Source organism: Ochlerotatus camptorhynchus, unplaced genomic scaffold (genome assembly GCF_037179485.1).
Source record: "Ochlerotatus camptorhynchus isolate MF236.1 unplaced genomic scaffold, CSIRO-AGI_Acam_v1.1 ptg000466l, whole genome shotgun sequence".
NCBI classification, from domain to species: domain Eukaryota; kingdom Metazoa; phylum Arthropoda; class Insecta; order Diptera; family Culicidae; genus Ochlerotatus; species Ochlerotatus camptorhynchus.
The window spans coordinates 737980-760906 of NW_027040952.1; the positions used below are offsets into that span (position 1 = coordinate 737980).

At 41.8% G+C, this 22927-nt stretch overlaps 1 protein-coding gene across 1 annotated transcript; it reads left to right on the plus strand.

The window, feature by feature from the left end:
- Positions 1-12904: 12904 nt before the first annotated feature.
- Positions 12905-20749, plus strand: LOC135712207 (uncharacterized). Its single transcript, XM_065235168.1, has 2 exons — positions 12905-13674; positions 20683-20749. The coding sequence occupies exons 1-2, from the start codon at positions 12905-12907 to the stop codon at positions 20747-20749; spliced, it is 837 nt and encodes a 278-aa protein (XP_065091240.1).
- The last annotated feature ends 2178 nt before the right edge of the window (positions 20750-22927 follow it).

Genomic DNA, 22927 nt, shown 5'->3' on the forward strand with positions numbered 1-22927 from the left:
CCCTCGCTGCACACACGGTAGCTCGGAAATCTTTCTGGACCAACAATTGAAATAGGCAGAACAACCAAACGTAAGAAATGGCTTTAAACACAAACTTCTTGAGAATCAAAACACTACCACGTAAACTAAAATTTCCATTTGATAAAGGAAGTTTACTCTATCAGATGATGGCGTTAGATTGTTTGGATGTGCTTTGATTTTCGAAGAATTTATGTTTAAAGCCATTGTTTACATTTTGTTGTTCCGCCTATTTGAATTGTTGGTCTAGCGTTGTTTAAATCAGGTGGAGTCTGAATCGATTTATTCATAACCTTCAGTTGGTTGCAAGATGTCGCAGAAACGCATTCGAAAAAAGTTGCCCCAGCTATGCTCAACTTAACAGAAAACGGCCCGAAAATGACACAACCGGCGGAACCCCACTGTATCAACTTCACCCCGACGGGTCCCCGCATACATAAATACGAAAAAATGCAAAATACACATTTTCAAGTCGGGTAGATGAATCGAAAATACTCAAGTTGACAGCCCCTCGCCGAAAATAAGCAGGGATGTAGATGCCCTGCCCGAAGATCTTTTTTATTTTCATTTCTTTGCAATCCGTTTTATTTTGCTTGACCCTGCACTCAAATACTAAAATAATTTCAAAATATGTTTATTTTGTTCGCATAGCTGTCAAACCAAACAAAAACCAATACATTTATTTTCAACACGAATATATAGAATAGAATATAGACAGTTACCCTATGAATCCATTTCCCACTTTTGCGTGACGGAATGTATGCATACGTTCCATAATGTTTTTTTTTCATTTCTTGGTTGTGCACTTCTTTCTCGAATACAATACAAAATCACTCATTCATGCGCTCTGGGAGATGCCATCAAGAGCCATGCTCTCTAAGAATACATCACGAAGCTCCAAGTTTACTGCTTTGCGCGAGCGCATCAAAATTTCTGCTCGGCAGGCAGAGTCGATGTACATCCGAGAACGAGCTCCGCATCCCTCACAAAGATGCGGGTTGGCAAGAGCCCAGCTTGAGCATCAAGTATAGCTCCGTGAGAGCAAAATATTTCATCATCAAAATATGCTGGAGCTCAGCTTATTGATGACTCTTGATGGAGCTTTTGGCAAGCCTGCCTATCGAGCCATCAACTCATGACCGGGGTCCAACGGCAGAGATTTTATGTCTCAGAAAATCCTGGCGGCTCCGACTGGGATTTAATTCAGGTCTTTTGGGTGAGAGGCAATCACACTTTCCACTACACCACCGGTGCCGCTATGATCCATTTGATGAATTTAGACTTAAATTTTCAAATAAACCTGCTAATGTATCAGACTTATTTCTGACAGACCAATTTTGACAAACACCTTCTCAAAAATCGGACGATCAACAACAGAGGAAAGTTCGAACGATATAATTTATTTTCGAAGTGTAAAATTTAAGTGAAAATTCTCCAAATGGAACACAGCGTGAGTAAGGTAAACGCTTCTAAAGTTTATAAAATTATTTTTATTTATTTGACTTCGAATTAATCATACAGACAGATATCTATGTCTATGAATACTATGCCTAAACATTGCCTTGGAAATATCAAAATCAAAATTGACTAACATTAAAGACAACATATCAAGGAGACTGGCAACTCTTCCATTTTATCATACAAACGCTATGCGACAGGTACAATCGTGTCATCTGCCGCTCAAAGGTAAATGCTTCGAACGAATTAGATAGCAAAGACGACATCCTCAGAAGAAAGGTTTGTGTATTTTCTCATTTTTCTATGCGTTGTATCCACCTTCACTCAAGCGCAGCGCTACTGTCTCTGTCCCTTGGATTCTGGCAAAGTTGCCAATCTTCTTGTTATGAAGTCTTCGCTAACACTTTATCTAAACGACGACAACACACATCAAACTGATTGTTCAGTTCTAAGAGAAAGCGGTGCACAGGAAGGAGGACAAAATCTGCTTGCCGGGTTGATCTGGCTATAACGTTAAGATTAACGTTGCTCAGCAATACCGGGCAGTCTACACACTTAAAATCAATATCTGTCCTCGGCAAAATATCTTGCCGTGACAGTTCCAAAACTGAAAATTAACCGAAGTTTCGTTGAGCATATAATAGTTTACCGAGATTTAGATCTGGTTGTAACCGCCGCGGGAGCTCGAAGACCGTTCGGAATATAAAACAGAACTAAGCACTTCACGACACGTATTCAATTCCGACACGAACTATATTTCGAGCCTCATAGCCTAGTCAGTAAAGGCACGGTATTACTAAGCCGGAGGTGGCGGGTTCAATTCCCGGTCCGGTCGAGGGAATCTTTCGGGTTGGAAATTTTCTCGACTTCCCTGGGCTTAGAGTATCATTGTGCTTGCGCACTGTCCAGAGATTTATTTTGAGTAATTCGATACTGACCTTAAATGTTCTTTATTTCTTGCATTTAATTTACTCATACTCTACATGTTTGAATTCAAGTGACGTAGAATTTTCTTTTCAACTTTAGTCGAAGGCCAATTTAAAATTAGTTTTAACAGAGCTGTGTCATAATAGACATATTTCGAGAATGACCACCTTGGTGAGTCTTGTTTTTAAATTAAATTTAAAAAAGGAAAAACTACTTAAAACTACCATGTATAACCTACAATTAAACAAATTTACTATGTACACCTAACCTACTATATACAAATTGCTTTACAAAGCATGTTCAGATTGGATACATTTTTGCATACATTTGTTCCTAATTTAGTCAATTCTGGAAATGTCCGCCTCTTGGTGGAGGTCCGTTATTCTAGTGTCGAAAGGACGATCAAGGATCATCCTTAATACTCTATTATGAGCCATCTGGATCTTGCTCCTGTGAGTCTGAGCACCGGAGCTGCGTAGAAGATCGCAGGTGCTATAATTTGTTTGACTGCCAGTATGTTTCCCCTTGAGAGGCGGGATCTGCGGCAAATCAGCGGATACAGACATCAAACCAAGAACTCAAGAGCAAGACGGATATCTATCACTGGACAGATAGTAAGTTGGAAATAATTACTATCTCCCAGATAAAGAAATATCTCTCTCCAACATTTGAGGATTGTACTGGCCATGTACTCGCCAGGGATAGGAAAGGTATGTTAGTTAAATATTTACATAAGAGATATGCAGAGAACTCTACGACTCCTCATAAATGTCTCGGGAATTTAGGAATTATGTTAGTAGGGAAGGCAGAGCTGAGCAAATCTGTTCCACTGAGATCGTATCATCCGGAGAGATAGCACAAGGGGAGGAATCAAGGTTGAGTACGCTTTGCGCAACCTGATCTTCGAGCGCTTTCTCCTGAGGGGTGATTATGAGTCGATCGTCATCATTTTCATCTTTGAGTGGAGTAATGGGTTTGGAGTGCGTCTTTAGGACATTTGCAACTTTCCAGAATGGTCTGGAGCGGTTTTCCAGATTCTGGATGAGCCACCCGAAACTTTCGTTCCGGAGTGAGACCATTCTGGAAGCAATCTCCTTGTTCAGATCGGCCCTTTCACGTTTCCACGCTAGATCTCCGGTTCTTTGGAACTGGCGTCTACGCACATTTCTCAGTCGAATCAAAAGTTGGGTGTGGGAATCAATGGCAATAAACTTATCCCTCACAGGAACCCGTCGGACGCACGCCTCGTCAGCCATGGTTATGGCTTGGTGGAGTCCCTCCAACGCTCGGTCGATATCCTACACGGTGTCAAGCGGCGGGTTGTCAATGATGTGCCTGTCTACCATGCGTCCAAACTGGGCCCAGTTTACGTGGTGGTAGTTCTTGCGCAGGCTTGAAGTAGGAGCCACGTTTCAGCCCAGTTCAGCCACCACCGGTTGGTGGTCGGAGCTGAGTTCGTTCAAGGCTACCGGCTTGGACAAGCTGGTATTTGTCAGAAACAGGTCTAGCGTCGATGAGATGAATCATGGCTCGTCCGAGAACCAAACGGAGAACAGCCCATGCTGCGAATGGTCAAATAGCAGACGACCGTTATGGTTCTGCTGGTAGTTCCACCAGACCTCATGGCAAGCATCCAGATCTGCTCCAACAACGAAGTGGGAACCGGTACGGGTGATGGTGGACAGGTCCTTCTTGAATTGAGCCGCGGGTTGCTGGTTGGTTCGAAGAGACGGAAAATCGCCTGGCCCGAAAGTCGGGGACTTATTTTTCTTACGTCCTGGTTTTTTTGGTTTTTTTGGTCTTTTTTTTTTTTTTTTTTTTTTTTTTTTTTTTTTTTTTTTTTTTTTTTTACGGGTTGAATCTGCTCCCAGACACTTAAGAAGATAACTCAGGGTGTGGGGATGGGAGTTCGATAATTAACGTTTCCAGGGCACACCACGAGGAACGAGGCGAACTACTTCATGCACTGTGACACACTTGATAGCCTCAAGACTGTCCTCTGGGCAGTCGGAGGAGACATGGTCTTTGATGCAGAAGCTGCAGCGTGGGTTGATGTTGCAGTTTTGGGTGCCGTTCCCGAAGTTGAGGCAGCGCTGACACTGCGTTACATTACGGCGGTCACCTCGGTAGGACTCCCACGGATGATGACGTTGAAGAGGGAGCGGATTGCTTGCAACGCATTAAGCGTCAACGTTCCCTTCTTGAAGTGTACCAGGAAAAGGCAATCCTGGTACTTCGTCTGGCTTTCGTTCTTCCTCTTGATCCAGAAGACAGCCATTGGGGCCAGCTTATTTTTTTTTTCTTTTATTTAACGTCGGTCTCTGTTCCGCAATCTAGTGCCAATCACCGATGGATATCGATTGCCATCCATTGACGGCAATCGAATGTGCAAGAAGGCAGTTTCCACACCTGCCTAGGATATCGTATCCATTCAACACACACGGGATCAACGGCTTTACTTCCCTTCCGAAGGAAGACGTGACCAGAGATTTTTATGCCTCATCAAGTGAGCAAGCAGTCACGCTTACCACTACACCACCGGTGCCGGCTGGAAATTCGGTAGGCCTCGGATGATTATCTTAAATGGCTTGTCACCCGGGATGTCGTGTGGAAAAAATTCCACTTTCAAATACTCCAGAAAAGCCGCAGCTTTGATGTAGTCCGTTTTGGTGTAGAGGATGATCTTTGTGCCAATCCCGCACAGCTTATAATCGGCAGCGACGCAGAGGGTTGCCATATCTTGAGCCGGCTTGTCGAGTGGTACTGACTTCACCACCAGAGGTGAGTGTTTCACTGTTTCACCGCACATGGCCATTTTTTCAACGGACCCGCCGAAATCACTGACGACACTACTGTTGATTGCTGTGGCGTCATCCATGGGACCACTGTTCTTTGGGGTATGGACACTTCCACGGTCGGATGTGTCTCTCTTCGTCTTTTTGTCGCCTTGGGCAACGTTAGACTGGGTTGCAGGGTTCGAATCTTGGTTCGAGCCTGTCTTTTTCTTCCGCTTCGACATCACACGCGATGCATCGAAACGACCGAAAAGGAGAACAAACGCGTAGCACTACTAAAGTATCACTGACACTGAGCGAGCGAATCAAACAACCGATTGTACTGCACAACGCAAAATGGCGCCAAGTTGGACTTTAATAAAAAAAATTTTTTTGTTTTCAATGGTTTGAGTTTTTATTTTATTTTTATATACGTATTGAATAAAGTTTTCCCTCAATATCACAACATTATAGAGAAAATTATTTTTTTAGCAGCTATTTAAAGGTGAGGAGGTCGAGAAATTCTGTGAGAATTTGCATAAAAAACAACAGCAAACCTCTGTCATTGATATGAATATATCTTTTCAACTATATTTCCGATCTGGGTCAAAATGGTTTATATTTGAAGGGTTTCCATCAAGTTTATGTTTGCCATTCGATTTATCCAATACAAGTCTTCCTTCTCTTTCCTACATTCGACAATAAATGATAAGGCATGCAGAAAATTGAAAATCTTAATGTTTAAGGAGCTTGTACATTTTTCGCTTATAGTGCACAATGATGGAAAATTATTGCACTTTTTGGAAATGTACGTCTTGTTTTGCCCCTTTTTGCCCCAAGGTATGATTTAAAAAAAAACTTTGGAGACGATTTAAAAAAAACCAGTGGAGACGCATGGTAGTATTTACGTAACTTAAAAGGATTTTACGATGCTTTGATTTTTGTTAGTGCACTTTTCATGATGATGTTTGACGATGAAAATTTTGTATTACCTCAAGATAAATGCGATATATCTTAGTAAACAAAGATAGGTTTATTATCATCAAATACGTTCATTTACTCTCAAACCATATTGATTTACTTCATTCATCGTCATTCAACTGTCATCGCTCACATCGCTGGCCTCGAATTCAGGCTTACTATAATTTGTCTCATCAAACATTAATAACGACTTCACATCTTCAGGCAAATCCCTCGACGCTTTAGCTGTTTCATGCCGAAAACTGGTGACAATCGGATATGATGCTACCAACAATCTGCAAAATACATCGGGTAGCGTTGTTTCTCGTGATCCTTTCCAGGCATTGTCATTGCGCATTCTCCGAAGCTCCTTATTCATACTTTCTTGAGCTTCCTCTGAAAACTTGCCAATCGGTACTGATGCTTCGTTAATTATTGAATGTCCGTGAATCAGCAACTTATGGACCGATGTCGGCATGTGGTACCAGTGAGTTGGACGTACAGACGAGCCGTGTCTGTGGCATATTTCTGAAACTTTTCAATAGATTCTCCACTAGAAATAGCTTTTAACAGGGTCCGAAATCTTATTATCAAATTGAAGTCGAAATAGGTGATTGCCGAAGATATTTCCGCATTTAAAAAAAACGCCTTGCTGTGTTGTCAGTATTGCTTGTGCCAAAACCAGGATGATGTTTATCATCGTGCAGGCCAAGTTTACTCAAGAACTCTGTCTGAATGCGATTTTTGTTGCGATTATATTCATCCGTATTACCTAATTTTATCCGCTTGAAAAAGCTGAGCCTGTAGGCAATATGCAATAAACATTTAAAGCAAGAAATCCAGCAATGTAGACTAATGATTCCGAATTTAAATAGGCAGTTGCAATAGGTTTTTTCACAATGTTTTCAATATCATTGAAATTTGCATGTGGATTTGCACAGGTAACATCGCTGTGCAGATGAAGTGCGTGTAATCGCATTAATGGTTTAAGTGTCAATGTCCATTAAGTACGTCACGCTCTAAAGGGGGAGGGGGACATGAAGAATCGTTGACAAACAATGTATTAAGTCTAGACAAAATGCATTGAAAGGGAGGAGAGGAGGGCTGATTTTTCCTCAATATAGCGTGACGTACTCTATGGATCGCCACTTAAATTAAAAACATCAAAAACGGACGCAGCATCCTAAAATCACTATAATATGAAATTTCCATCAAATTCAGACAACTTTTGCATTTTTGTCCGAGATTTGTATGGACGGTTTCCCCTGTGCAATGGTTTGATACAGAATGTCTCTTCCTTGATGAATTCGATACTGGTTTGCACATAGGTATAAATGGGAATTCAGTCCAGAACGGATTGATCAAAAGGCCTTTCCAACTCTCTATCGAGAACAATTTCTCTCCCTAACTGAAGGCCAGTGGTAGCAGAGGAAAGATTGTTAATGACATTCTTATGGGACTAAACGAGATCGATGGTTCTATCTTATACTATTGTCTACATCAGTGCATAAGAGTGTGTTGAAATCGGAATAAATTATCATTTACCTAGCTTCGTCAATAGTTAGCACTACACACTACGAAAAAGACATGTAAATTTCAGTGTCCTGAGACCGACACATGCAAGCGGCCCTTTTGACATAAGAATCAGTTGAAAATGACGAGAAACTCAATGCAATCAAACGCACTTTTCGTCGAGTTGCATATGTTTCAGTTTTAGGACACTTAATTTTACATGCTATGTTTGTTTACGTTCCATGATTTACGTTTACGACGTAATTCAGCCGTCTCGTGTAAAAATAATAATTTCTAAGTGTGTAGATCATTGATTTGGTTAGAAAAAAATCTCTAACTGCCGAAATCAGCAAAATAGTTTATCGCACGGCATTACGGCATTCACATATTACTTTGCCGAAAATACTCAACATATCTGTCAAAACGAAGAGAGACACTTTTAAAACTTTCATTTTGCCGATAATACGTACAATAACTGTCAGAATGATGACTACACGGCGAATGAGAACGACCCAAATTTGAGTTTAGTTCACTCATAATCGCCAAAAGTGCAGGAACTCAGCGATGAGTAAATTTGCCTCATGTTTTCCCAGGTTTTTCCAGGATTTTCCAGGGAAAAATTCCCGAATTTGAGAAAAGTAAAAATTGGATTCACTCGTCTATTGGTACTACTCCGAGAGTGAATAAATTTTTTGTCAATTTCTTCATTTTCCGGCAGATTTTTTAGGTTTTCCACAGAAAACCGTGAAATAAATTTTACTCATCGCTGAGTTCCTGCACTTTTGGCGATTATGAGTGAATTAAACTCAAATTTGGGTCGTTCTCATTCGCCGTGTACAAAATAAAATGAAAAAGGGTTATTCCGATACATGTCTAACTGCTTTACTTCCAGTTCTCAGAGAGCCAAAAAATTCAAAATAGAGAGAGAGGAAATTCTCTCCCACGAGTTTGATCTCTCAACAAGCCATGTATTTTGATGGCACATTAAACTAACTCATATATAGATTATATTCATCCAAATTTGGGTTAAAAATGTACTCCAATTCAAAGTTGATCCAGTTTAGTCCAATCTGGATATTTTAAACCTACATTTGAGTTATCTGTTCTTAGCGCGAGTGAGAAAGCAGCAGCTATACGTTTGACAGAAGGCAACATCACGCTGTACATGGTGGAAAGGGATGGAAATCGTGTTATAAGCAGAAAAACAAGAGCAGATGAACATAAGCAGCATCAAAAACATGGTTGCCAGTCATGTCCCTGAGTAGCAGCACATAACATACGTGGAACTCGATCATCAAAAATCGACCCCATTTCAGTGATTTCAAGTGGTATAGAAGGACATCGATCTGTCAAATTGATTATACCAGCTGTAAAATGAGAAAGAAGATCAAGGGGCTTGCCAATTCTTTTGAATGATTCTACCGTGGTTTTCTTAGCCATTTATGTGCTTTATTTATAATTATATAGCTTACTTTAACAAATTTATCACCTTGATTCACACAGCAAAACTGTGAGTCGAGTTACAAACGCCTTTGGATACGGTTGTGTCTTAAGTTTGTTCTCTGTTTTGTGCGTGCATTCGCTTTCATAGTTTTCGGCTGCATTTGCCGGATTAGCGCTGGCACTCTGCCTCCCGGATGGTTATACGTGTGTGAGTGGTGGTTTTCTCGCTTTCCGAGAAGTTTTAGAATCGAGAAAGAAAACATGATTCATCATTTTTGCAAGCAACAGAAGATTTGACGCTATCTGCGTTGTTTGATTTTTTCTCCCAGTCCAGAAATTTGTGGCATCGCGAGCGATAATTTTAATTTTAGTTTATTTATGCGGTGATGATGTTAGTCCACTTGCAACTATTTTGAAAAAAAAAAACTAAGTGTTTTCGAACGAAAGTGAATCAAAAGTGCTTCTGAACGTGTTCCGTAGTTGGTTGTGGGGAAATTCGTGCATTCCCAGTTGATTTTGGAAATCCGTATCACAAAATTGCCCACCGATTCCTTTTTTTGCCGTTCGGCAACGACGGGTGTGCTTTCGCGAGAGTGACGGTTTATTCGATCCGTTTCTTTGCACGGGTGTGTTTTTTTGTAACTAGCGTAAGTGTGCCTGCGATTTGCATTGAGTGTCGGAGATTGTAAGTAATCTTAAGGATGCCTCGCTGGATACACCCAAGACTGGACGGGCAGTAGCTGGTGGCCGTGAACGGTTCCTGGGGAAAGCACTAGATGCGACCCTCCTCCCAGATGACCATGGCAATACAGGAAGTATTACAACAAAGGTAATTGCTATTAGATATTTTGCAAACAGTGACAGATAGCGGACATGAAGAACCAGTGGAGGTGCCGGGCAAAGGTGTTTATTCTTGACAAATGGTAAGCTATGAATTCGCTGTTGTCGTTGTCGTAATCGCCGTCGTAGTCGTAGGCAGTACCGTTAGTATATTTAAAATTAACCACCAACCGCTGAAAATATGAATTATCGCGTATTTCTGTTGTTCATTGCATGTCAAGTGAAACTCTAGAACGTAATTTCATTTGAATAGCTTGTTCAACCAGGTCTTAAACAATCGTCACGCCGGTCATAGCTTGTTATGATTACCTGAACCATGCGTAAAGAGAAAATCGAAACATTTAACGTCGCGTCGAAATGGATGTTAATGAAGGCCTCTTTCGTAGCTTTTAGTTTAAGGATTTCAAAGATCGTCGGTTGCAGTGGCTAGTTTACTGAACAGAAAAACGCGGTCCTAGATCCTTTCATATTAAAAATGTATGGTAAGATCGCTTCTTTATCGTGTATTTTGTAAAACTTTTCGTTGTCGTCGGTGCCGGGTCTGAATAGTTATAAAAACTTGAGTAACGCTATAATGTGATATGAGGGGCTCGGTGGCCTTAGAATAACCGGTTTTGCTTACTGAGCAGAACATCATGAGTCTAATCTCAAGCCCATCCACATTCAAGATTCGTCAATCGTTTTATTTGTTAACATGACTACATGGTAATAACAGCAACTCGATGATTAAAAAGGAGCTCGTCTGCCTAGTGGCAAACGTTTTTGTTACTGAGCAGAAGACCGTGGGTTCAATCCCAAGCTCCTTCGCGTTATATGATTGTTAGGACATCAATTCAGCTTATCGTTTACCAAAACGAACCCGGCTGCAAACCCAACCCTATTACCCAATATACCAGTGATTCCTCGTGGAAGTGCAGAGGTGTTCTCGGCGATGGTGTTCCATCAAAGCGAGTGTCACGTCAACACATTCCTACCCCTTCCTTTCTTGACCTGTGTTCGGGCGCGGCCGGCGCTGGTATTGCCTAGTTTGAGATCACCACACATTGAGGATGATTGCTAGTCCCAAGCATCGTCTATTGGTTCTCTGTGTAATTACAGCTGGTCTGGCAATAACAGAGTAGCAACCGTGGGCGGTCAATCATGCTCATGCTCATGCTCATTCACACAGTAAAACTGTGGTAAACTTAGAAGAAACATGTATGTAACATTTCCTTCTTTGAACACTTTCTATTTTTTTGGGACCAATTGCATCAGACTTTGATTTCATTAGGTTTCGTAGGAGGAAAAGCATGACCGCGTAAATTTGGAATTAAGTGTTTACATTTTGAAGTCTAAAGAGGAGCAGCAAAATTTGGAACAAGAGTCAGAAGTACCATTTGAAAAATATTTATTGTTTTGAGCTGACTTTGCATCGTTCCATTCGCAAGAATTTTGTAAGCAGAACGATAAATGAAATCGAGTGCTTATCGATACCTGCAATATCCAAGATTTCCCTATGTTTCTCAATTGCCGTCAAATGAAAATTTCCTCAAAAATCCCAACACAAATAACTACTCCAATTACTTTTAACAAAAAAAAAAAACATGGTAAGTTTCATCCAAAAAAAAAAAAGCAAAAAAGGAGCTACACACAATCATAACAAACTTTTTTCGACCACTATGACTAAGGTCCCAGGTAGGGACTCCTAGCTAGCTGTATCAAAGTTAGGCACTATTTACTAACGAAAATAATAAGACGAATAAATAATGCATCTGTAAATAGGCAATATTACTGAATAACAACGCTCTTGATTGGCTTCTGACCGACTTGAAAATATTAGCTAAAAAATCCTTTGAAAAGCCCCCTGTCGAGCTAGTCGAAAAAAGAATGCCCACGCGTCAAACTCCGTCAAGCATTTAAACAGCGGACGAACACCATCTCATTACGCATTACCGTGACTGACAATTCGCCTCTTCGGTCACTCTGTAACTCTCCACTCCTATGGTAAAATCCCATAAGCGGCTTGCTGGAGGAATGAAGAGATAAGACAAATTCCGATGTCTACACGGTAACCGAAAAATACCCAATAATGACTACAAAGTAAGCATTTTCGAGGGAGACTGGGACTACCCATTAAATGAGTAAATATATTACCCATTTATCAGTATTTGTTACTCAAAAATGAATACTTACTACTTGTTTTTGTAGTAGTAATTACTCATATATGGGAAAAATTTAACTCATTTAATGGGTAGTCCCAGTTTCCCTCGAAAATGCTTACTTTGTAGTCATTATTGGGTATTTTGCGGTTACCGTGTATGGGATTTTACCAGGAGTAAAGAGTTGCAGAGTCGCCGTCAACGCCAATGCTTATTTTCGTAAGGGCCAATGCAGCAAACGTAAACAATTACTTTTTGTGCGATTTTCTCGAAAATGAAAACTCCTTCAAGAAAACCAACACCATGATTGTGCAGAGAAAGAGTCCTCCTATCCGATAAAATTAGTGGCTTACATGGATTGACTTTGACCTACGAGACATTTACGAAAAAAGCCATTATTTATGTTTTCGACATTGGTCTTTATGAATCAAGTTGTATATGTGAAGTACTATACGCTCCACAAGGCAGAAGTATTGTCAACATTTCCATCAATATTTTCACGTCAATATTTTAAACAATAATGTTAGTGGGTTGTCGGCTGCTCCCACTAAAATTGTTGTAACCGACGAAATATTCCGAGTAAACTCACAACCTACCCACAAAAGATGTCGGGGAATAAATCGCTTCTGCTGCTGTAGTCAAATAGCATCTGCCGGATCTGAGTCGATCGTTTGCACTTCACTCATTCAGTCCAGTTGATGTACAGTTATGGTTCCAACTGAGACTCGAGTAGTGTAGTAGTCAAACAGTTTAGTTTAGTCCGGTTTTGGCTCGCTCAGTCGAGTTGTTCGAGTTGCGCGTTTGTTCGTGTCGTAGTGCCGGTCGCATCGTGTGATGGGAAGGCAGCGCTCCCGGAGCAAGCTCCGTGAGAAAGTGAACAGTAGTGAAGGTAGCTCATGCGTACCTATCACAAATAGGTACGCTACTCTTCCCACCGATGTTGGGAATGCCCCACCAGCGGAAGTGAAGCGGACGAAGAAAAGGAAGAAGAATCAGGGCCAGTCCGATGGTGCGAGTGGCCGTGACACCATGACGAACGTCAGCGACATCGGTGAATTCGGCGGTACCGTCGAGCATGAAAATTCTGCCGTCCCGAGTGCGGCAAAAGTCAAGCTTCCTCCACTGGTGGTGATGAAAGTGCCACTCAACACGCTCATTGGCGATCTTACATCGCTGGGTGTTGCAGCTGAATTCAAGCTGAGCAGGATCGGCACCAAGGTGATGCTGCGTACCAAAGCGGAGTACGAAGCAACCGTGAAGTACCTGAAGGATTCCAGGGCGGAATACTTCACACATGACATCCCCGGTGAGAAGCCCTTCAAGGTAGTCATCAGGGGCTTACCGAACTTCAACCCCAAGTCGATCGAAGAAGAACTTAAGGACCGTTACAAGCTAGCCCCAATCGCAGTCTTCCGGATGACGAGGAGAGACGAAAACGTGAAAACGTACCCGGATTGCCTTTTCCTGGTTCATTTCCAGAAGGGAACGGTGACGCTCAATGCGTTGAAGGCCATCCGCTCCATCAACTTCATCATTGTTCAATGGGAGCCATACCGTGGCGGCCGTCACGACGTCACCCAGTGTCAGCGTTGCCTGAATTTCGGGCATGGCACCCGAAACTGCTACATCAATCCGCGCTGTGGCAAATGCGCCCAAAATCATGTTTCCTCCGAGTGCGTTGTCGACGAGTCGGAAACGTGCAAATGCGCCAACTGTGGTGGAGCTCATCAAGGGTCCGACAAACAGTGTCCCAAACGCGAGGATTTCAAGCGGATCCGAAAGCAAGCGTCCACAAGAAGCCAACCAGGACGGAAGAAGGAAAACACTCCGGCATTCAGGGTGGAGGACTTCCCGCCTCTTCGTGGTACGCAACACGGTCAAGCAAATCCACGGGTGCAATCCGGCCCCCGTCAAGAAACGTCTGGTGCCTCAGCTGGACAAAGCTCTCCATCCCCCCCTGGATTCTGGAGACAACCAGAAGCACAAAACGCCAATCCCGATCTCTTCTCTGCGGATGAGCTGATGAAGATTTTCGTCGACATGACCAGCGCTCTTCGTCAGTGCCGCAACAAACCCGAACAGATCCAAGTGCTCGGTAAGTTTATCATTCGGTATGGCGTCTAAACCGTTAACTATAGTCACGTGGAACGCTTGCTCTGTACGAGCCAAAAAGTTCGAGCTTGCTGACTTCCTCCGCAAGCATAGTGTCGACGTGGGCCTCCTATCAGAGACCCATCTAAAGTCCGGCGACAGCTTCTGGTTGCCTGACCACAACATTATTCGGCTTGATCGCACCAGCTCCAGGGGGGGTGGTGTTGCGGTCGTCGTCAAGAAAGGAATAAAATACCACACTCTGTCTCATATCCGCACCTCTATCATCGAGGCCCTTGGTGTGGAGGTGGAGTCGTCGACTGGATACGTCCAGTTCATCGCCGTCTACTGCCCTCGACAGTGTGCCGCCAACAGTGGACTAGCGGCTAAATTCAAAAAAGATCTGTCCACCATCACCCGTACCGGTTCCCGATTCGTAGTTGGAGGAGATCTGAATGCTCGTCATGAGGCCTGGCGGAACTACCAGCAGAACCAGAACGGTCGTCTGCTGTTCGACCACTCACAGCATGGGCTGTACTCCGTTTGGTTTTCGGATGAACCAACATTTATCTCACCGGCTGGCAACCCATCGACGCTAGACCTGTTCCTGACAAATATCGGCTTGTCCAAGCCGGTGGCATTGAACGAACTCAGCTCCGACCACCAACCGGTGGTGGCTGAACTGGGCTGCAACGTGGCTCCTGCTTCAAGCCTGCGCAAGGACTACCATCGCGTAAACTGGGCCCAGTTTGGACGCGTGGTAGACAGGCACATCATCGACAACCCGTCGCTTGACAACGTGGAGGACATCGACCGAGCGTTGGAGGGACTCCACCAAGCCATAACCGTGGCTGACGAGGCGTGCGTCCGACGAGTTCCTGTGAGGGGTAAGTTTATTGCCATTGATTCCCACACCCAATTACTTATTCGCTTGAGAAATGTGCGTAGACGCCAGTTCCAGAGAACCGGAGATCTAGTGAGGAGACGTGAAATGGCCGATCTGAACAAGGAGATTGCTTCCAGAATGGTCTCACTCCAGAACGAAAGTTTCGGGCGGCTTGTCCAGAATCTGGACGACCGCTCCAGACCATTCTGGAAGGTAGCTAAGGTCCTAAAGACGCACCCCAAACCCATTCCTCCACTCAAAGATGAAAATGATGACGATCGGCTCATAATCACCCCTCAGGAGAAAGCAAATGCGATTGGTGAGCATATTGCCAAATCGCACTTGCTTGGCTTCGACATCCAAAGTCCGCTCGAAGTTCAGGTTGAGCAATGCGTACTCAACCTTGATTCCTCCCCTTGTGCCATCCCCCCGGAGGATAGAATCACAGTGGAACAGATTTGCTCAACGCTGAAATGCACCAAAAACATGAAGGCCCCCGGGTTTGACGGAATATTCAACCTAGTATTGAAAAATCTCAGCATGAAGGTTCACTCTCTGCTGGCTGCTGTCTTCAACAGATGCTTGGAACTGCACTACTTTCCAAGTATCTGGAAGACAGCGAAAATCATACCTATCCGCAAACCCGGGAAGGACCCAACGCTAGCTTCAAGTTACAGACCAATCAGCCTACTTTCAGCGCTGAGCAAATTGTTCGAGAAACTCATTCTCAATCGTTTGCTCAAGTTTGTCGAGGAACACAACATTCTCCTACCGGAACAGTTCGGGTTCAGGAAGGGGCACTCCACAAATCATCAGCTAGTACGGGTGATGAATAACATCCGAAGTAACAAGGCTGTATCCAAGTCTACAGCCATGGCATTGTTAGACGTTGAGAAAGCGTTTGATAATGTCTGGCACAATGGGCTTGTATACAAGCTTTGTAACTTCAACTTTCCTTTGCATCTTGTTAAAATCACCCGTAACTACCTTCAGCAAAGGTCGTTCAGGGTATCGTTGAATGGTTGCAATTCAAGCACATTTTCCATCCCAGCAGGTGTTCCGCAAGGAAGTCTGTTGGGCCCTTTGCTATACAGCATCTACACTTCCGACATTCCTCCCTTGGGTAACGGTTGCGTGTTATTTCTGTTCGCAGATGATACTGCTATAACCGTGAAGGGAAGGATGCCTCGTGAAATAACAAACAAGCTTCAACGATGCCTTGACGCCTTTGCTGATTATGCCACCACGTGGAAAATCAAAATCAATGCTTCCAAAACCCAAACAATAATGTTCCTCCATCGGCAATCTCCCAAACTAAAACCAGCTCCCTCTTGTACTGTAATCATGGATGGCACAAGGGTTGAGTGGTCCGCCGAAGTAACCTATCTCGGGATGTTGTTTGACGAAAAGCTCCTATTCCGCTCGCATGTGGAGAAAACCGTAATCAAGTGTTCCACCTTGGTTAGGTCTCTGTATCCGCTGATTTGTCGTAGATCCCGCCTCTCAAGGGTGAACAAACTGGCTGTCTACAAACAAATCATAGCACCTGCGATCCTCTACGCAGCTCCGGTGTGGGAATCATGTGCTCAGACTCACAGGAACAAAATCCAGGTTGCTCAGAACAGAGTGCTTAGGATGATCCTTGATCGTCCCTTTGACACAAGAATTTCAGACCTCCACCAAGAGGCGAACATTCCAAAATTAGATTTCAAAATTGATGACATTAAGACTAGGTTTATGCAGAAATGCATTACATCAGAACATGCTTTGATAAGCAATTTGTATATAGTAGGTTAGGTGTATATAGTAGTTACAGGTTAATTGTAGTTGTAAATAGTAGTTATAAGTAGTCTCCTTTTTCAAATTCAAAACAAACCAATCCCACCAAGGTGGTCATACTCTAATAACAGGCCTGATAGGACTAGGAACTGTAAATAATAATTAAAAATTTCAAATGTACTAAAGTTGAAAAGACGCATCTGTGTCACTTGATAATCCATACATGTAAACCAAACAAATACAAGAAATAAAGATCATTTGAATTGAAAAAAAAAAAAAAAAAAAAAAAAAATTGAATAGTCAAATAGCAGGGGTCAATGAGTGAAAATATTGAATTTTTCGTCAATATGATTGTCAATAATACATTTGAGTTTGCTTGAGGTATGAAAAAATAATGCGGTTTCTGAAGAGCCGTATGCACTTAAAAAAAAAAAAATCGTTCGGTGTGGAAATTCATAGATCGGCGGCGTGGCCGACGACAGCACAGACATAGATGAGCCGATTTATAATATTCAATTTGGTTCAACGAGGTCGTAATGAAGCTGTCCAGTTAGAGCGAATCAAGACCTATCGGTTGGGAATGTTTTATACAGGTGAAATAGTTTGTGTGGGTTTTTGGCGAAAATTGATGTTGAAATCGAATTTGAAACCTTAGTTATACGGTAGTGTAACAATGGTAATAAGGCTTAAATTGCAATTTGGGAGTATGTTTTTTTTTTAAATCTATAAACCCATTTATCTCAGTAACTAAGGCTTACATCGCCATTTATCTCCGTAAATAAGGCTTAAATCGCTTTTGGGAGGTGTTTGGTATCCCAAATAATTAAACCGGAACGAGCTGAAGGCTACGCCTTTCCGACTTGTATCCTTACGAGAATCCGATCCATTCTGACCGTTGATCTCGCACAATATTTGAACACCCCAACACCTTCTAACCTAAATCAAACGTTCAAATGATAGGCATTTAACAGAACCTGCGAATGAGTTTATTATCGCCATGCCCCATCCGTCATTAAACGGCACTCTCTTACAGCCGTCTTCAACAATCCTTCGAACACGAGCAATCGCTGCCTGACAGTTAATCTATTTTGCACTTGGCAGTTGCGTGACAGCCTCGGATATTCTTGTCCTTTGAGCTGTCGCGTGCCGTCGTAACTTCCCACTGTTTTGTTGTAAGCACATGCAAATGGGTGCTAGGAAAGGGAAAAACCGTTCGACCAAAGACAACGACGGATGGAAAACTATATTAATGCTCATATCGCATGCACTCCTTAAACAACATTCCATTGGATGGTGCTAAAGGAAGTTTGCTCCCTGGTGGATGATATTCACTAACCAAAATCGACTAAATTATCAAGACAATGCTACATACCGTCCTGCGTTCAAAACAGGCAATAAATCACACACCCTTCGTTTGCCCTCAGTATCAATAAATTGGAAAAGGCAATCTGGCGCTTTGCATAGGTGTAAATTTTCTTTCCGTTTTATGATTACCCCCCGCCCGTCTTAGTAGCCATCACAGCTCCCTCCCACCACCGGAACAGGCGAAGGGTGTCAATAAAATAATGAATTTTATTTACGCTCGACATGAACTTGAATCGAAAATGTGGAGCTTCGGGATGGTAAGTGTACTTGCACCTGTCTATCGGTTGGTTAGGTCGTTTTCCACAACACCAGCCTAAAAAGTGACGATCGTGCGATTCGATGGAAAATGCGGGTATAGATAGTGAAGGCAGCTACCACCAACCTACCAAATTCCTGATGGGGAAAATTCGAGGTGGTGGCAACGCGCAGTTAAGTGTTTTGTTATAGCAGTTTGCCTGTTCGGAAGAGCAAAAGTTTTGTCGGGTGATTGAAATGGTAAACTGTTTTTTGCAGCCTTAACCTTGAGTGCTGGACAAAGTTGTTGCAGGGGAAATTATGCACAATTTAGTTTGGAAACCGTTGTAAGTCGTTTGGCAGTTTAGACACCTTGGCGCAGTGGAATGGTTGTTAGGAGCTATTGATTAACGTATTGTTTACTAAGTACACAGCAACAACATAATACCGTTCGAGCTTTAGCTTGATTATCGATTCGACTAAATAGAAAATGTAAAAAAATAAGTATCGCTTCACTTCTCACATCATCAGAGAATAAGGGTGTAGCCAGGTTTCGAGCTAGGGAGGGGCGAAAAAAATACTATTTTTTTTTTTTTTTTTTTTTTTTTCCTTTGGTTTGTTTTTTCCGTCGATCTTGTTTTCCGTGCTGAGCACCAATGCTACCGACGTGCCAGGAAGGCAGCTCCCACACCTGGACCCTACCTATCGACCCATCAACTCATGAACCGGGGACCAACGGCTTTATTTCCCATCCGAAGGAAGGCGTGATCAGAGATGTTATGCCTCAGAACATCCCGGCGGCGCCGACTGGGATTGAACCCAGGCCTGCTGGGGTGAGAGGCAATCACGTTTACCACTACACCACCGGCGCCGTTACTATGGAAAATTTGGCGGATGCCATTTTACCGAAAGCCTTTGTGTTGCTAAGTCTGGCTACGCCTATGAGAAGTTGCCACAAATCATCGATTGAAGTGATTGTTTACAAAATCAGATACGTTGATTATAGTTACGCTTGATTGTTTGAATGTGTTATTATTGTAGACAATCTGAAACGACATGAAGTTTTTGTGTCAACGGGAGAAGAAATATTATAAATTTTTCACTCTCGCGGTTTTTCTCTTCGCCATTTTAAAATAAAAATAAACCGTTAATCATATTCACAGCCTCAGAATAATCATTCTCACAACACTAAAACAACCATGGACGAATCTGTATTCTAATCTACGATTTCACACCTAACAGGTATTCAATAAAAAATGAGAATGATTTCAGTGCCGCCCAGCGCTCTTGTGAGAGCATCGCGACTAAGTTGCGTCGTATGGCTGACCAGGGCCCCTTTTTCAGTATTCATTGACGGTTTTTTTTGAAGAATAAACATTATGTTTTTAATAAAAAATACTAAATTCGTTGAAAAAATGTTTTGTTTTTACTAGCTGTTTGACTGAAAAAATTCTCATTTTTTATTGAACAACCGTTATAAATAACCTTTTACACATGAGAACCTCATAGGAAGGTCTGAAGGGCCTCATAAGGCACGGTATTGCCAAACCGGAGGCGGCGGGTTCGATTCCTGGTGCGGTCGCGGATATCTTTCGGGTTGCAAATTTTCTCGACTTCCCTGAGCATAGAATATCACAATATACAAATTCATACCAATGCATCGAAAGCTCTCAATTAATAACTGTGGAAGTGCATTTAGAACACTAAGTTGAGAGCACGCAATAAGCTAATTTACGCTAAGCAATAAGCTTAAATTCGAATAAGAAGAAGAAGACATGAGAACCTCCTATCGATCAGAATGATTTGTGCATATGTTTAGGTACAACCAAATTTTCAGGCGCAAAGGAGCAACAGGATCTAGTTGATCACGTTGATCAATTCCGAAATCTGAAGACTGTTTGAATGATATGTTTAGGTAACCCTAGTAACACGCTTGTAACAAATCAACTGTAGAAACTTATATACGACTTATTTCAGTCATAAACAAGTTGCTGTAACTTATTGTGATGAAAGTGTGCTATTCGGGAATGGTCAGCTACAATGGCCAACAGATAAACTACTTACAGTTTTTATTTCTTAAATACTTGATATAACGATTGCCAGGAACGCCAGCTGGGCGTATCCTATAGCTTACCCCTCCCCCCTTAACAAAATTCGACCCTTTCCGAGACACTTATGAGGGGTCGTAGAGTTCTCTACATATCTCTTAGAGTCTTAAGTAAGTGTCGGACTAACATTCCTCCCTCTTCCCCACCAGATGCAAGGACGTGGCTAGGACAGCTCTGGTCTGTAGGAGGGAGACACATCCTTTACCTAAGAAGTAGTAATTAATCACAAATTACTATCAAACAGCAACGGATGAAGGTGGGTCTCCTTCTTAACAACAGTTTGGAGCTCGTACCACCTACGGCATTGTGCGACCTGGTTATGCTATGCTATAATTCGGATATTTTTCATTGATTCGAAAATTTACAGTTTGGATTTTTTTATAAATTAAATAAGCAAATTGAATGTCAATACAGTAAATCATGCTAAATCCTGATGAATGTGGACATCTTAGTGGAATACCTGTATAAAGAGATAAAGAAGGATTAGTAAATTCAACTTAATTTCACTACCTTATTTGCTTATCCTTGACAGATCCGCGTATTTCGTCTACAATGTGTAGACTTCTTCAGTGTCTCGACTAAGTCTGAGCATTTCCAGCCCAAAACGCAAACCGGTTGGACATAAGTGTTTCTGATTTGAATGAAACATTTCTCACGTGTTCGCTGCTACTAATGGTTGCATTTTTCATTTAAATATGATTTTTTCCTCCAGAGTAACTTTTGAAAAGGGCGAACCATAACAGCAATTTATAAAAAAACGTACATTTTGAATGGCTCGAGTGACACTTGCCTTTGATAAAAAAAAACACGTCTACTGAGGATTCATATTTATGAAAAAATCATATATCAATGAAACAGTCATCGGTCGTCATTGAAAAGCAATGCAACTATGTTCTGTCAATCTAATTGACTATTGGTTCTGTTGTCTTGTGAATTTTAGCTAAACGGCCTCTTTTCTGATTTTTATCTCTCAATCTATGAAATATACACGAAAACTATGTTGGAACGAAACTTCTAGAACAATATGAGGAACATTATGCCGTGCACTACACATTTTTATATCATATGGGTGGAAAATTCGTAGAACAAATACTTTAAAATTCTTCACATTTTAAGATATCTTCGAGCATGAAACTAAGTCAAACTTCAATAAAATCACTTCGAATAGTCAACCTTTGGTTACAAAGTTGATACATGACACATTAAACTTTGCTATGAAAGTTGTTACAGCAGCTTTCGTTGTTTCAGTCTCGAGATACAAATATTATAAGCCGTAAATTACCTTGAAAACATAAAATTAACTAGAAGCACCTCTAAATCAACACCGATTTTGCTGAAAATTTGCACAAAAGTTCAAATTAACATGACGAACAGTAATCACGGTTGACCCGTTACATTCCGAACATTTCGTTTAAAATGAACAGGTCTAATATATATATATATATATATATTGGGACGTTCTTCACCTGTTCCATTCAGTTCATCTCTCTTAGCGTTTCAAGTTAAAAAGCAAGTAGTTTTTTACGATGGATAACAATTTCAAGTGTTGTAAACCTTTACCTAAATCAAAAAAGTGTTGTTCAGATACAATAAACTTGTCAGATGGAGTAATAGAAAAATTAAAATGCTTTGGCTGTAAAATACCTCTGGATAGTTCTTTGAAAATTTGTAGTAGATGTCGTCTTCAAGTTTACCGTTTGCCATCAAACAAAACGCCTTCGAATGACGGAATTCAGCAAGATCTGGAACAACCTTCTACCAGCCCAAGTAACAATTTGGGTTTTATGAGGGTTCTGTAGAGCATGATTTAGACTTGTAGTATGCTATAAAACCTCAATAAAACTTGCAATGTTGCTTGGGAGTGGTGTACGCTCAACAGCACCCATAGATATCGAGAGTGAATCCATTGTGAATATCATCCCATCGATTACGTCTCTGGCTTCATCGACTTCAGCAGATTCTGTTGTTAATAGAATCAGTTTGTCCCATAATATTGAGACATTCAACCAAGGCATGTATCACCGATTACGACAAAGAGACTGAGAAGCGCGTGTTATCCTCAACAGAAAACCAAAGAAATCATGGATGGGGTTAAGCGACACATATTCGATCTTTCGGAAGATGATGACCAAGGAATCCTCAACGTCAAGGCTAAGGATTACGATGAAATGATGAGCCAACTAAAGGAAAAATACGCAGATCCGGAATGCACTCGAGAAGAAAAGACACAAGTATTATCCGTATTACCGAAATCTTGGCCTGTACAAAGAATCATGGATGAATTCGGTGTCAACAGATATACTGCAGCACAGGTAAGATTTATATTTTTTTTTAAACATCATAAAGGAAAAATTAAAAATAATTTTCATTTTCTTTCTTCCCAGATAAAAGATT